The 13,129-nt window shown below is 41.7% G+C and overlaps 1 protein-coding gene across 13 annotated transcripts in view; it reads right to left on the bottom strand.

Moving 5' to 3' along the window:
* Positions 1-261: 261 nt before the first annotated feature.
* Positions 262-13,129, bottom strand: part of ZNF268 (zinc finger protein 268) — a 33,386-nt gene continuing 20,518 nt past the window's right edge. For 12 of the 13 annotated variants that reach the window (XM_008967344.4, XM_008967345.4, XM_063593802.1 and 9 more), the window contains one exon: positions 262-13,120. In XM_008967344.4, the coding sequence (XP_008965592.3) occupies positions 10,728-13,120 (2,393 nt within the window). In that variant the 3' untranslated portion in view covers positions 262-10,727. The remainder of the gene's footprint in view (positions 13,121-13,129) is intronic. The other variant, XR_010108978.1, reaches the window with a different exon arrangement.

Genomic DNA, 13,129 nt, shown 5'->3' with positions numbered 1-13,129 from the left:
CGTGCTGAGCTATGAATTCCAGCAATGCAAGTTTCAAAAGACCCTGTGTGCCCTAAGGAGGCATTGCTGATCACTTAGTGTCTGTGAAGGCATCAGAAGGTGACCTGGACCTGGAATGATGAAACAGCCATGGGTTTAGGAGCTGGCAGATGGTGTGGCTGGAGCACATGTCTGGAATGTGGTTGGCCAGGCCCAGGCAGCACTGGGCTATGGAGGGACTTAAATGTGAGGCTAAGAGGGCTCACCCTGGTGAGGGAATGCTGTGGACTAGATTTTTTTATTGAGGTAAAATTTACACTATATAAAATTAACTTTTAAAAATGTACATTTCTGTGACATTTAGTCCGTGCACAACATTGTGCAGCCACCACCTCTTAGTTCCAACATAGTTTCATCGCCCCAAAGGAAATCCTCCATCCATTAAGCAGCTGCTGTCACATTTCATCCTCCCTCCGACCCTTGACAACCACCAATATGCTCTCTTTGGATTTACCCATTCTGGGTATTTCATATAAGTGGTATCATACAGTATGTGACCTTTTTGTGTCCAGCTTCTTTCTGCACATTGCTTTTATTTTTATCTTTGTAGAGATGGAGTCTTGCTATGCTGCCCAGACTGGACTTGAACTCCCAGGCTCAAGCGATCCTCCCACCTCAGCCTCCCGAGTAGCTGGGATTACAGGTGTGTGGCCCTGTGCTGGGTTCTCAGCACAATGTTTCTGAGGTTCCTCCACGTTGTAGCAAGGGTCAGTCATAGTAGCTTTACCATTTTACAGCGGTGTTCACATTTCTCCACTTCTTTGTCAATACTTGTTTCTGGTTTGTTTTTAAAATAATAAGACATTCTGATGGGTATGGAGTGTTATCTCATTGTATTTTTGATTTATATTTCCATGATGGCTAGTGATGTTGAGTATCGTTTCATATGCTATTTGCATATCTTCTTTACAGCAAAGTCTCTTCAAGTCCTCTGCCCATTTTGATATTGGGTTGTCTTTTTGTTGTTGGGTTGTCTTTTTGTTGTTGGGTTGTAAGAGTTCTTTATATGTTCTGGATACTAGACCCTTATCAGGTATATTATTTTACAGTGTCTTTTCTCCCATATTCACTTTTTTTTTTTGAGACGGAATCTTGCTCTGTCGCCCAGGCTGGAGTGCAATGGTGAGATCTGGGCTCACTGGTTCCAGGTTCACGCCATTCTCCTTCCTCAGCCTCCCAAGTAGCTGGGACTACAGGCGCCCACTACCACGCCTGGCTAATTTTTTGTATTTTTTTGTAGAGACAGGGTTTCACCACGTTAGCCAGGATGGTTTCGATCTCCTGACCTCGTGATCCACCTGCCTCGGCCTCCCAAAGTGCTAGGATTACAGGCGTGAGCCACCACACCCGGCCTTTTTTTTTTTTTTTTGAGATGGAATTTTGCTTTCTTGCTCTGTCACCTGGCTGGAGTGCAGTAGCATGATCTCGGCTCACTGCAACCTCCACCTCACAGCTTCAAGCGATCCTCCTGCCTCAGCTTCCTGAGTTGCTGGGATTACAGGCACATGCCACCACACCCGGCTTTTTTTTTCTTTTTATTTATTTTTAGTAGAGATGGGGTTTCACCAAGTTAACCAGGCTGGTCTCGCACTCCTGACCTCAAGTGATCCTCCCACCTTGGCCTCCCAAAGTGCTGGAATTACAGGCGTGAGCCACCACACCCAGCCCCTTTTCACTTTCTTGATAGTGTCCATTGATGCCGAAAGTTTTCAATTTTGGTGAAGTCCAATTTACCTATTTTTTCTTTTGTTTCCCATGCTTCTGGTGTCATATCCAATAAATCATTGCCAAATCCAGTGCCAAGAAGTACATGAAAAGATTTTCAACATCACTAGCCATTAGGTAAAGGAAAATCAAAACCACAATGAGATACCATTTCATACATGTTAGAGTGGCTATTATAAAAAATATGGAGGCCAAGTGCAGTGGTTCAAGCCTGTAATCCCAGCACTTTGGGAGGCCAAGGTAAGTGGATCACTTGAGGACAGGAGTTTGAGACTAGCCTGGCCTGGCCAACATGGTGAAACCCTGTCTCTACTAAAAATACAAAAAATAGCCGTACATGGTGGCACATGCCTGTAATCCCAGCTACTCAGGAGGCCGAGGAAGGAGAATCACTTAAACCTAGGAGGCGGAGGTTGCAGTGAGCTGAGATGCTGCCACTGCACTCCAGCCTGGGTGACAGAGTGAAACTCCATTTCAAAACAAAAAACTATTTGGGTGTAGTGGCACCTGTAGTTCCAGCTACCCAGGAGGCTGAGGTGGAAGGATCCCTTGAGCCCAGGAGGTTGGGGCTGCAGTGAGTCATGATCATGCCTATGAAATGAGAGAGAAACAAACTAATTAATATTGGCAAGTATGTGGAGAAATTGGAAGCCTTGTGCACTGCTGGTGGAACGTAAAATGATAGTTGCACAATAATGGAAATAATGTACTTCATGCCACTGAAGTGTACACTTAAAAACAGTTAAAATGGTAAACGTTCTTATTATATATATGTGTATATATATGTGTGTATATATATGTGTATATGTGTATATGTGTGTGTGTATATGTGTGTGTGTATATATGTGTGTGTGTATATATGTGTGTGTGTGTGTATATATATATATATATAAAATCACACATGAAAGTCTCCCTTGGAACTGATCCTGAAATAATTTCATGTGTGATGACAGAACACCCTGCTCTCCTGGAGTGATAAGTGGCCTTTTTGTTCATGCTGGCATCATACATCCCAGGCTCTTCCACACACACCCAGCATAATTTCACCAAGCAGAGGGAGTACACTCTCCAAAGGCCCATTTGTGCCTGTTTCTATCATTATATCTTCCCATTTAACTCACTCCCTGCCCTCTACAAACCGTCATCAATCACAGATATGTTTGCTACCCCTGTAGTTTCTGCTTTTCCATAACATCATAGAAATAGGATCATACAGCCTTTTCACACTGGCCTCTTTCACTTAGCAATATGCCTATCAGATTCATCCATGTCCTGCATGGCCTCAGAGCTTGCTCTTGCTGAACAGGACTCCATTGCATAGATGTACCCCAGCCTAGTTATTCATTCACCTGTTGAAGGTTATCCTGATTCCTTAAAGTATTTGTCTGTTATGAAAAGAGCTGCTGTACATGAGTACATGCTGGGTTTTGTTTAGATCAAACTCCTATGTTTTCAAAGCAGTTATCTAAATACCTAGGAGTGTGATTGTTGGCTCATATTGTGAAGCTTTGTTTAGCTTTGGGGAAAAGTCAAACTGTCTTCCAAAGTGGCTATACTATTATGCATTGCACCAGCAATGAATGAGAGTTCCTGTTGCAATTGCAAATTTACTTATTTTTAGATTGTAGTCACTTTAATAGATGTGCGGTGCTATCTCATTGTTGTTTTAATTTGCTTTTCCCTCATGACAAGTGTCACTGAGCATTATTTGGTATGCTTATTTGTGCTTATTTGCCATCTGTATATCTTTTTTTTTTTTTTTTTTTGAGACGGAGTTTCACTCTTGTTCCCCAGGCTGGAGTGCAATGGCGCGATCTCAGCTCACAGCAACCTCCGCCTCCTGGGTTCAAGCCATTCTCCTGCCTCCGCCTCCCGAGTAGCTATCACGTGGTGGCGGAGTAGCGCCACCACGCCCGGCTAATTTTGTATTTTTAGTAGAGACAGGGTTTCTCCATGTTGGTCAGGCTGGTCTCGAACTCCGGACCTCAGGTGATCTGCCTGCCTCGGCCTCCCAAAGTGCTGGGATTACAGGCGTGAGCCACGGTGCCTGGCCACCATCTGTATATCTTCTTTGGGAAGTATGTATTTGGATCTGTCCCCATTTTTACTTGGGTTGTCTTCTTGTTCAATTTTAGGTTTTTTTTTTTTTTTTGTATATTTTGCATACAAACACTTTTTCAGATTTTTTTGATTTTTTTCATTACAAATTCCAATTATTCCTATACATTATTTCTAATATATAGGAAATCACTTGACTTTTGTCTATGGCCATCTACTTTGCCTTTTATTATCTCTATCCATTCCAATTAAGGCATGGAATGGTGGAATCTATTTCAGTTTCGTTTTCCAAAATTATGGCATGGAAAATCGTAAGATTGAATTTCAGGGGTTCACTGGGACTGCAAGAGGGGGCATATGGCCATCACAAAACAGGAAGCACTGACCATCCAACACTGTGCCTAGGTAGTAAGGAAGGGGTGCAAGCACACACCTTGTCTAGCCTGCTTGCAGTACCTGCATTCTGCTCACAGACCTCTGGGCTGAATCCACAGAGGACCAGGCCTTCCTTCTACTCAGGACCTGGGGATCACTAGAGGCTGCATCACAGTAAAGACCAGAGCTGCCTTCTCCTCAGGACTGACCTGGGGGCCCTTGGCAGGGGGGAATCCACAGTGACAAACAGACCTTCCTGCTACTCAGGACCCGGAGACCCCCGAGGGCACTTCACAGTGATGACCAGAATTTACCTCATCTCAGGACCAACCTGGGGGATGCATCACACTGAGAACCAGAGCTTCCTTCTCACTGGCCAACCTGAGGACCACTGTGGGGCACAACCACAGTGAAGACTGGAGCTTGTTTCTCTTCAGGACTGACCTAGGGACCCTCGTGGGGCAAATCCACAGTGAGGTTCTGAGCTTCCTTCTCCTCAGGACCAACCTGGGGACCCCTGGGAGGTAGATCACAGTGATGACCAGAGTATCCTCCTCAGGACTGACCCGGAGACCCCTGGCAGGGGGGCGCATCCACAGTGAGGTTCTGAGCTTCCTTCTCCTCAGGACCTGGGGACCCCTGGGTGGGGGTACATCACACTGAGCACTGGAACTTCCTTCTCCTCAGGATCAACCTGAGGACCACTGGTGGGGGATGCAACCACAGTGAGGACTAAAGCTTCCTTTTCCTCACAACCTGGGGACCCCCTAGGGGGGTGCATCACAGTGAGATCCAGAGCTTCCATATCTGAAGACTCCCGTAGGGAACACCCACAGTGACGACCAGTGCACTTTCTGGACCAATCTGGGGCGATGTCACCTCACCTTTGGGATACATGGAGGCCACAGGAGGAAAAGATGAGGAAAAGTGGGGCCTGCACCCTGAGTGCTGAGGAGGGAGCTTTGCTGTTTTACTTTGCCCTGTAATATCTGAACAGGATTTATTTTAGGAAATCATACCTCTATTGAGGTTTCCACTAGTCATCTTTATAGCAAGCCCAACTACTTTTTATACATATGGGTTTGTTTCTGGGGAGAAATCCCAGTACAAAAAAAGGGAGAAACACAGACAAAACACTGGAACAGTCCAGGTCAAAGTTGGGGATGAACAGCACCTGTGGGGTCACCCTGGATCCCAAGAGGGAAGGGCAAATGTGCACCCTATGTGCTTGCTTTTATTAATTTTTTTTGAAGGAGTCTCACTCTGCTGCCCAGGCTGGAGTGCAGTGGCACAAGCTCGGCTCACTGCAACCTCCGCCTCTCCAGTTCAAGCAATTCTCCTGAGTAGCTTGGATTATAGGTGCATGCCACCACAGCTGGCCAATTTTTGTATTTTTAATAGAGACGGGGTTTCACCATATTAGCCAGGCTAGTCTCGAACTCCTGACCTCCAGTCATCCACCTGCCTCAGCCTCACAAAGTGCTGAGATTACAGGCATGAGCCACCATGCCCAGCCTTTTTATTAATGTTTTAATGGCCTGTGTTTCTAACAAGTAGTTGAAACAATGTTGAAAATTAAAGAGTAGACATGTTAAAACTTGCAACTTTATTTAAATTTAAATATATCATTTATACCAAAATCAGAATTTATTTAAGATTTATGGCTGGGTGCAGTGGCTCACGCCTGTAATCCTAGCACTTTGGGAGGCCAAGGCAGGTGGACTGCTTGAGCCCAGGAGTTTGAAACCAGACTGGAAAACATGGTAAAACCCCATCTCTACAAGAAATAAATAAATAAATAACTCTACCTGGCCCTTTAGCAAAGAATTAAGAAAAATCAATACAGGCCGGTGGCTCACACCTGTAATCCCAGCACTTTGGGAGGTTGAGGGTGGATCACGAGGTCAGGAGTTCAAGACCAGCCTGGCCAACATAGTGAAACCCCATCTCTACTAAAAACACAAAAGTTAGCTGGGCGTGGTGGCATGTGCCTGTAATTCCAGCTACTAGGGAGGCTGAGGCAGGAGAATTGCTTGAACCCAGGAGGCAGAGGTTGCAGTGAGCCAAGACCACACCACTGCACTCCAGCCTGGCAATACAGCGAGACTCCATCTCAAAAAGAAAAAAATGCAAATACTATGCCATATAAGGAGCTTGAGCATCCACAGGGAGTATCTGTGGTTGCGGTTGGGGGGGGGGGGGTTCCTCCATGGATACTGACTGACAACTGCATACTTGCTATTCTACTGGCAGTTCTAAATATTTGTTTGTGGTTTATTTTGGGTTTCCTAATTACACAATCACATCTCCAATTCATGCAGTTTTGTTTCTGCACCCATCCCTAATTCCTCACATTCCTTGTTTTCACACATTGGCTAGATGTTACTCATTTCATAAAAGTGATGCGCATTCTTGTAATTTTGCTTTGTTTTTTACAGACAGGGTCTCACTTTGTTGCCCAGGATGGAGTGCAGGGGCATGATCATAGCTCACTGTAGCCTTGAACTACTGGACTCAAGCTAACCTCCTGCCTCAGCCTCCTCAGTAGCTGGGACTACAGGCACTTGCCACTACACCTGGCTAATCTTTTTTTTTGAGATGGAGTCTTGTTCTGTCGCCTAGCCTGGAGTGCAGTGGTGCAATCTTGGCTCACTGCAACTTCCACCTCCTAGGTTCAAGCAATTCTTCTGCCTCAGCCTCCCGAGTAGATGGGATTACAGGCACGTGCCACCACACCTGGCTGACTTTTGTATTTTTAGTAGAGACAGGGTTTCACCATGTTAGCCACACTGGTCTTGAAATCCTGACCTCAAGTGATCTGCCCACCTCGGCCTCCCAAAGTGCTGGGATTACAGGCATGAGCCACGGCGCCTGACCACAGCTGGCTAATCTTTTTAAAAAGTTTTTGTACAGACAGGGTCTCCCTATATTGGTCAGGCTGGTCTCGAACTCCTGGGTTCCAGCAATCCTCCAGCCTCAGCCTTCCCAAGTGCTGGGATTACATGGATGAGCCACTGCACCTGGCTAATTTTACTTTAAAGGAATCTTTCTACTATTTTATCGTTAAGTATGACATTTGTGTTTTCAGAACATATATTCCCTACCAAGTTACAGGAGTTAATTTTAATTCCCAACTTAATAGTATTTTAGTGTCATCTATGGGTATTAAATTCCATCAAGTGATTTATCAGCATATACTGAGATAATCCTTATGAGTTTTATCTGGTAGTTAATTAAAATATTTTCTAATATTAAATCTTCCAAACATACTCTTTTGTTTTTTGAGACAGGGTCTCGTTCTGTCACCCAGGGTGGAGTACAGTGGTACAATCTCAGCTCACTGCAACTTCTGCCTCCTAGATTCAAGTGATTCTCCCGTCCCAGCCTCCCAAGTAGCTGGGATTATAGGTGTCGGTTACCATGCCCTGCTATTTTTTTGTATTTTTAGTAGAGAGGGGTTTCACCATGTTGGCCAGGCTGGTCTCAAACTCCTGACCTCAGGTGATCCACCATCTCAGCCTCCCGAAGTGCTGGGGTTATAGGTGTGAGCCACCATGCCTGGCCCCATATATCTCTTTTTAAGTGGGCATACTGCCATTATAAATAATAGTGATTCTGCTGGTAATGAACAAAGGATGCTGGATCCACTAATAGTCTGTTAAACCTAATATGGCTTTCTTGTTAGCTATACATTGATTTGCTATAATTCCATTTAGAATTTTTAAACCTTGGTTCACAAATATGGATTTTTAAACCTATGTTCACAAATATGGTTTGCAAGTCATTTTTTCTCCTAAATTTCTATTTGATAGGGAAGTTGTAAAATATTGGGGTTATCTTTCCTTGGATTTTCCTTTTAACTATTCCTGAAAAGTCTCTGGAATGTCTTTCTTTTCTGGGGCTGGGGTAGAAGGACTAGGTAGATTTACTAACCAGTAACTCAATTTCTGTTTTGTAAAATTTTCATTTCATTAAATAATATTAAGTCCTAATCAAGTATTATTCTTTCCCACAGTATGTGAGTGCTGTCCTCAATCCTGTCAACACTTCTGGCTTCTACCAGGCAAGGCTGCATGTAGATTTGCACCTGAAAAAACAACAAACTAAAATCTAACCCTAGGTAGTAGTAAACTGAATATAAACTTTCTCTTATGAATTTATTCTGTCTTCTTTGGTACATCAGTAATAATATACACCTTTACAGTATTTCCCAGATTGGGGGATATACTTTAGCAAGTATCTGCAATTATTTGTTTATGTAAGATTTCCCTTCCCTTCTGTGAATCATCATTCTTCACCCCAAGTATCTTGAGATTGGATTCTGTATAAGCAGAATACATCAGTTAGGCATTCAGGTATCAAAATTCCTCCGCTTCAAGGATGAAAATTTCTTTGGGTATCTAATAGACTACAAAGCAGAAGGTGTTTCAGAAATGTTTGCAGTATTGAATCCGCATATTCCTCCAAGATAGCCCTAATCTAACTGCCAGGGTCCCACTCTTCCCAGATTAATGCCCACTCACATAACAAACCTGATGAGGTAGTGAAGAAAACTAATTTTGTGAGTAAGCAACTGGCAGAATTTTTCACCACTCTGACTCTATAGCTACATGTAACTAAGTAGTATCACTGACAGAAAATCTTAAATTGAAGTTTTAACATCATTATTCTCCATGTTATACATGGGTATCAAAAGCAATCCCCTCTTGACCACACTCCAGAATTCTGTTTAAAATTTTTCAATGACAACTTATCCATTTCCCCAGAGCCTCAGTGAGCACATGATGCCAACAATTCATTTCATGACTTCATAGCATGGGCCAAGTTTCTTACTTGAAAGACTTCCATCCTGTCTTGGGAAACAACCATTTCCAAATATCCACATATCCTTGCAAGTTTCTGCCTACTCCTCTACCACCCATTTCTGAAGCCATCTGATTTAGTAAGCTGTATGCAAAAGATACACAATGGCTAATGCAATCAAACAAGGAATGTATTAAAAACACACCCAATAGCTCAAAATGAAAGACAAGTGAACAAAGTTAAGAAAATGACAGTAACAAAAGCTGTTCTGGGAACCTCTATTGAAATAGCTACTTATTACATCAACATGCTACCATAGAACAAAAGCTCATATTGCTTTTCTGAACCTGAAAAACCCATTAACAATGTACAGTTCTGAGCCTCAGCTGACCATAGTGCTCATGCCAAGTCCTGAGCAGGGCATCTTGAATGGTGGTTCCGTCATGACTACATACACCGTTAGGGAATGTTTCTCTAAGAGGAAATCAAGATGTTCTAACCTGTGAAGGTAGAATAGATTCCAGGCTACACAAACACATGAAGTGTGCCTTATATTGATTACTATAACTAAAGAGGTTGCTGCCAAGACTGCTTCCAAAGGGCAGAAGATAGCCCTAAAAAATGTTTGCAGTGTGGAAATGCATTTTTAATAAGTCATATTCTAGTAACAAGTGGCATTTGGTAAGACACAAACAATGTTGGTATGCAGAGTAGAAATCTCTGGAAGATGATATTGTCATATCAGAGAGATTGTCAATATCAGAGATACTGAAATCTCTGGAAGATGATTTTTGTCTCACATATGGCATTCACAAGTAAAATGCCAAACTGCAAAATTCATATTATGTAGTACACATAGGAAGATATCTAAATATCCCTGTAGGCTCTGGGATATTATTTCTTATTCTTAACCTCCTTACTAGATTCACCTGTACACAGAAATAATCTGTATCTTATTATTTATAATTGAGAATTTTCTAAAATCTTTTCCTGAAATTTTGGAACACCTGGAATAAAATTTCTCTTAAAATGATTCCTAAAGGAAATAATTCTTCAAAATTAAGATTAAGATATAATAATAGGTTGGTTTTTTTTTTTTTTTTTTTTTTTTAGAATGAAGCTTCTAAGGTGAGGTTAACAGTCCAGCTGTGGTTTATTTGGTACATTCATAAGATGTTCACTCCTATATATATTTTTTCCCTAGGGGTTTCTCATTTCTAGATTTAAACTTTCCCTTATAGCATGGTTCCTCCAAGGTATATGCTTCCGATACATAAAATGTTTGTAATTTTGTTAATTCTGCCATTCATTAGCTCAATAATTTCTCTCATTAAAATTCTGTAAACTATGAATTTCAAAGAAGTCTATTCTATATTCATCTGGTTCATGAAGTTTCCTCTTTGTGAATCTTATGTTAGTAAAATGACTTTACAACGTTTAACATGGTTCCTCACCTGTATGAAGTTTTTAAAAAAAGGTATGACTTGCTGCTAAAAATTTTCAGAGTGGTTACTAAATTCAGTTTTCCTGTGTATTGTCTACTATCTTTTTGCATGTAAAGAACAGCTTTCTGTGGATGCCTTTCCATATGCTGTGCATTCATAAAGTTTCTATTCAGTATGAGTTTTCTGGAAGATGACAAGATGATTCCACTTACAGAGTTTCTCTTTATATATGATTCTGTTTCTATCTCTTGTGAATCCACTTTTCAGAGTTTCATAAAATTATCAATGTTTGTCATCTACATGAGTTCTCTGATGCATAATGAGCTGTGACTTCCAACAAAAGGCTTTCCCACATTCAGTGCACTTACAAGGCTTCTCTCCTGTATGTGTTCTCTGATGTGCACTGAGAATTGATTTTTGAGAGAAGGTTTTCCCACATTCATTGCACCCATAGGGTTTCTCTCCTGAATGAGTTCTTTGATGTACAATGAGTTGAGAATTCCTAATGAAGGCTTTTCCACACTCACTGCATTCATATGGTTTCTCTCTTGTGTGCATTCTCTGGTGTACAAGAAGGCGTAATTTCCCACTGAAGGATTTCTCACATTGACTGCATTTATAAGGGTTGACCCCTGCATGAGTTCGCTCATGTACAATGAGTAGTGATTTCCAAATGAAGGCTTTCCCACATTCATTACATTCATATGGTTTCTCACCTGAATGAGTTCTCATGTGTATAATTAGGTATGACTTGCTGCTAAAAGCTTTCCCACATTCACTGCACCCATAAGGCTTTTCCCCTGCATGAGTTCGCTGATGTGAAATGAGCTGATCTTTCCTATTAAAGGCTTTCCCACATTCACTGCATTCATAGGGATTTTCTCCTGTGTGAATTCTCTGATGCACAATGAGTTGTGAATTAAAACTAAAGGATTTCCCGCATTCCCTGCACTCATGTGGTTTCTCTCCTGTATGAGTTCTCATATGTATAATAAGGTATGACTTGCTCCTGAAGGCTTTCCCACACTCAGTGCATCCATATGGTTTTACTCCTGTGTGACTTCTCTGATGTACAATGAGCTGGGACTTCAAACTAAAGGTTTTTGCACATTGACTGCATCCATAGGGTTTTACTCCAGTGTGCACTCCTTTATGTACAATGAGCTGTGATTTGAACATAAAGGCTTTTCCACATTCATTACAACTATAGGGTTTCTCTCCTGTATGAGTTCTCTGATGTACAATCAGGTTTGACTTTGTATTAAAGGCTTTCTGACACTCACTACATTCAAATGGTTTCTCCCCTGTATGAGTTCTCTGGTGTATAATAAGCTGTGACTTTAAACCAAAAGCCTTTCCACAGTCGGTGCATTCATAAGGCTTCTCTCCTGCATGAGTTCTCTGGTGTGAAATAAGCTGGTATTTCCGACTGAAGGCTTTCCCACATTCATGGCATTCATAGGGGTTCTCTCCTGTATGAATCCTCTGATGTATAACAAGCTGTGATTTAAAACTGAAGGCTTTCCCACAATCGTTGCATTCATGGAGTTTTTCTCCTGTATGAGTCCTTGTATGTATAATAAGGTATGACTTGCTCCTGAAGGCTTTGCCACATTCATTGCATACATAAGGTTTCATTCCTGTGTGACTTCTCTGATGTACAATGAGCTGTGATTTCAAACTGAATCCTTTACCACACTGAATACACCCATAGGGCTTTACTCCTGTGTGAATCTCCTGATGTACAATGAGCTGTGACTTGAATGTAAAGGCTTTTCCACAATCACTACAAACATAAGGTTTCTCCCCTGTATGGGTTCTCTGATGTACCATAAGGTTTGACTTTGTATTAAAGGCTTTCTGACATTCATTGCATTCATATGGTTTCTCTCCTGTATGAATTCTTTCATGTATAATGAGCTGTGATTTTAAACCAAAAGCTTTCCCACATTCATTACACACATATGGTTTCTGTCCTGAATGAGTTTTCTGGTGTGAAACAAGCTGGTCTTTCCTACTGAAGACTTTCCCACATTCACAGCACTCACAGGAATTCTCACCTGTGTGAATTCTCTGATGTATAACAAGCTGTGAATGGAAACTGAATGTTTTCCTGCATTCACTGCATTCATGTAGTTTCTCTCCTGTATGAATTCTCTGATGTACAATGAGGTATGATTTGCTACTGAAGTCTTTCCCACATTCATTACACCCATAGGGTTTCTCTTCAGCATGAGTTTGCTGATGCACTACAAGGTATGACTTGCTGCTGAAGGCTTTCTCACAATAGCTGCATCCAAAGGGTTTTTCGCCCATATACATTTGTTGGCACATAAGTTGCGATTTCTTATTGACGGTTTTTCCAGATTCAATACTTTCACAGTATTTTATTCCAATAACAGTTTGCTCATGTTTAGAATTAGAATGGAAGAATGATTTTCCATGTACCTGAAACCCATTAGGATTATTTCTAGCATAATCACTAGTGAAATCTATATATTTCAAACTCTTTCCATGCGTGCCACATTTACGAGGTTTTTGTCTTGAAAGATACTTTGTACTAAGAAGACATAGTTTTCCAAATGTAGTGCATTCAAAGCTTTTTGCCGTACTTCCCAGCTTGTCTTTATTTTCCTGATGCCAATCCATAAGATCATCAATTTTCCAGACTGTGTCTAGAAATG

This window comes from Pan paniscus, chromosome 10 (genome assembly GCF_029289425.2).
Source record: "Pan paniscus chromosome 10, NHGRI_mPanPan1-v2.0_pri, whole genome shotgun sequence".
Classification (NCBI taxonomy): domain Eukaryota; kingdom Metazoa; phylum Chordata; class Mammalia; order Primates; family Hominidae; genus Pan; species Pan paniscus.
The sequence above is the reverse complement of the archived record's forward strand: the minus strand, read 5'-3'. Positions and strand labels throughout refer to the sequence as shown.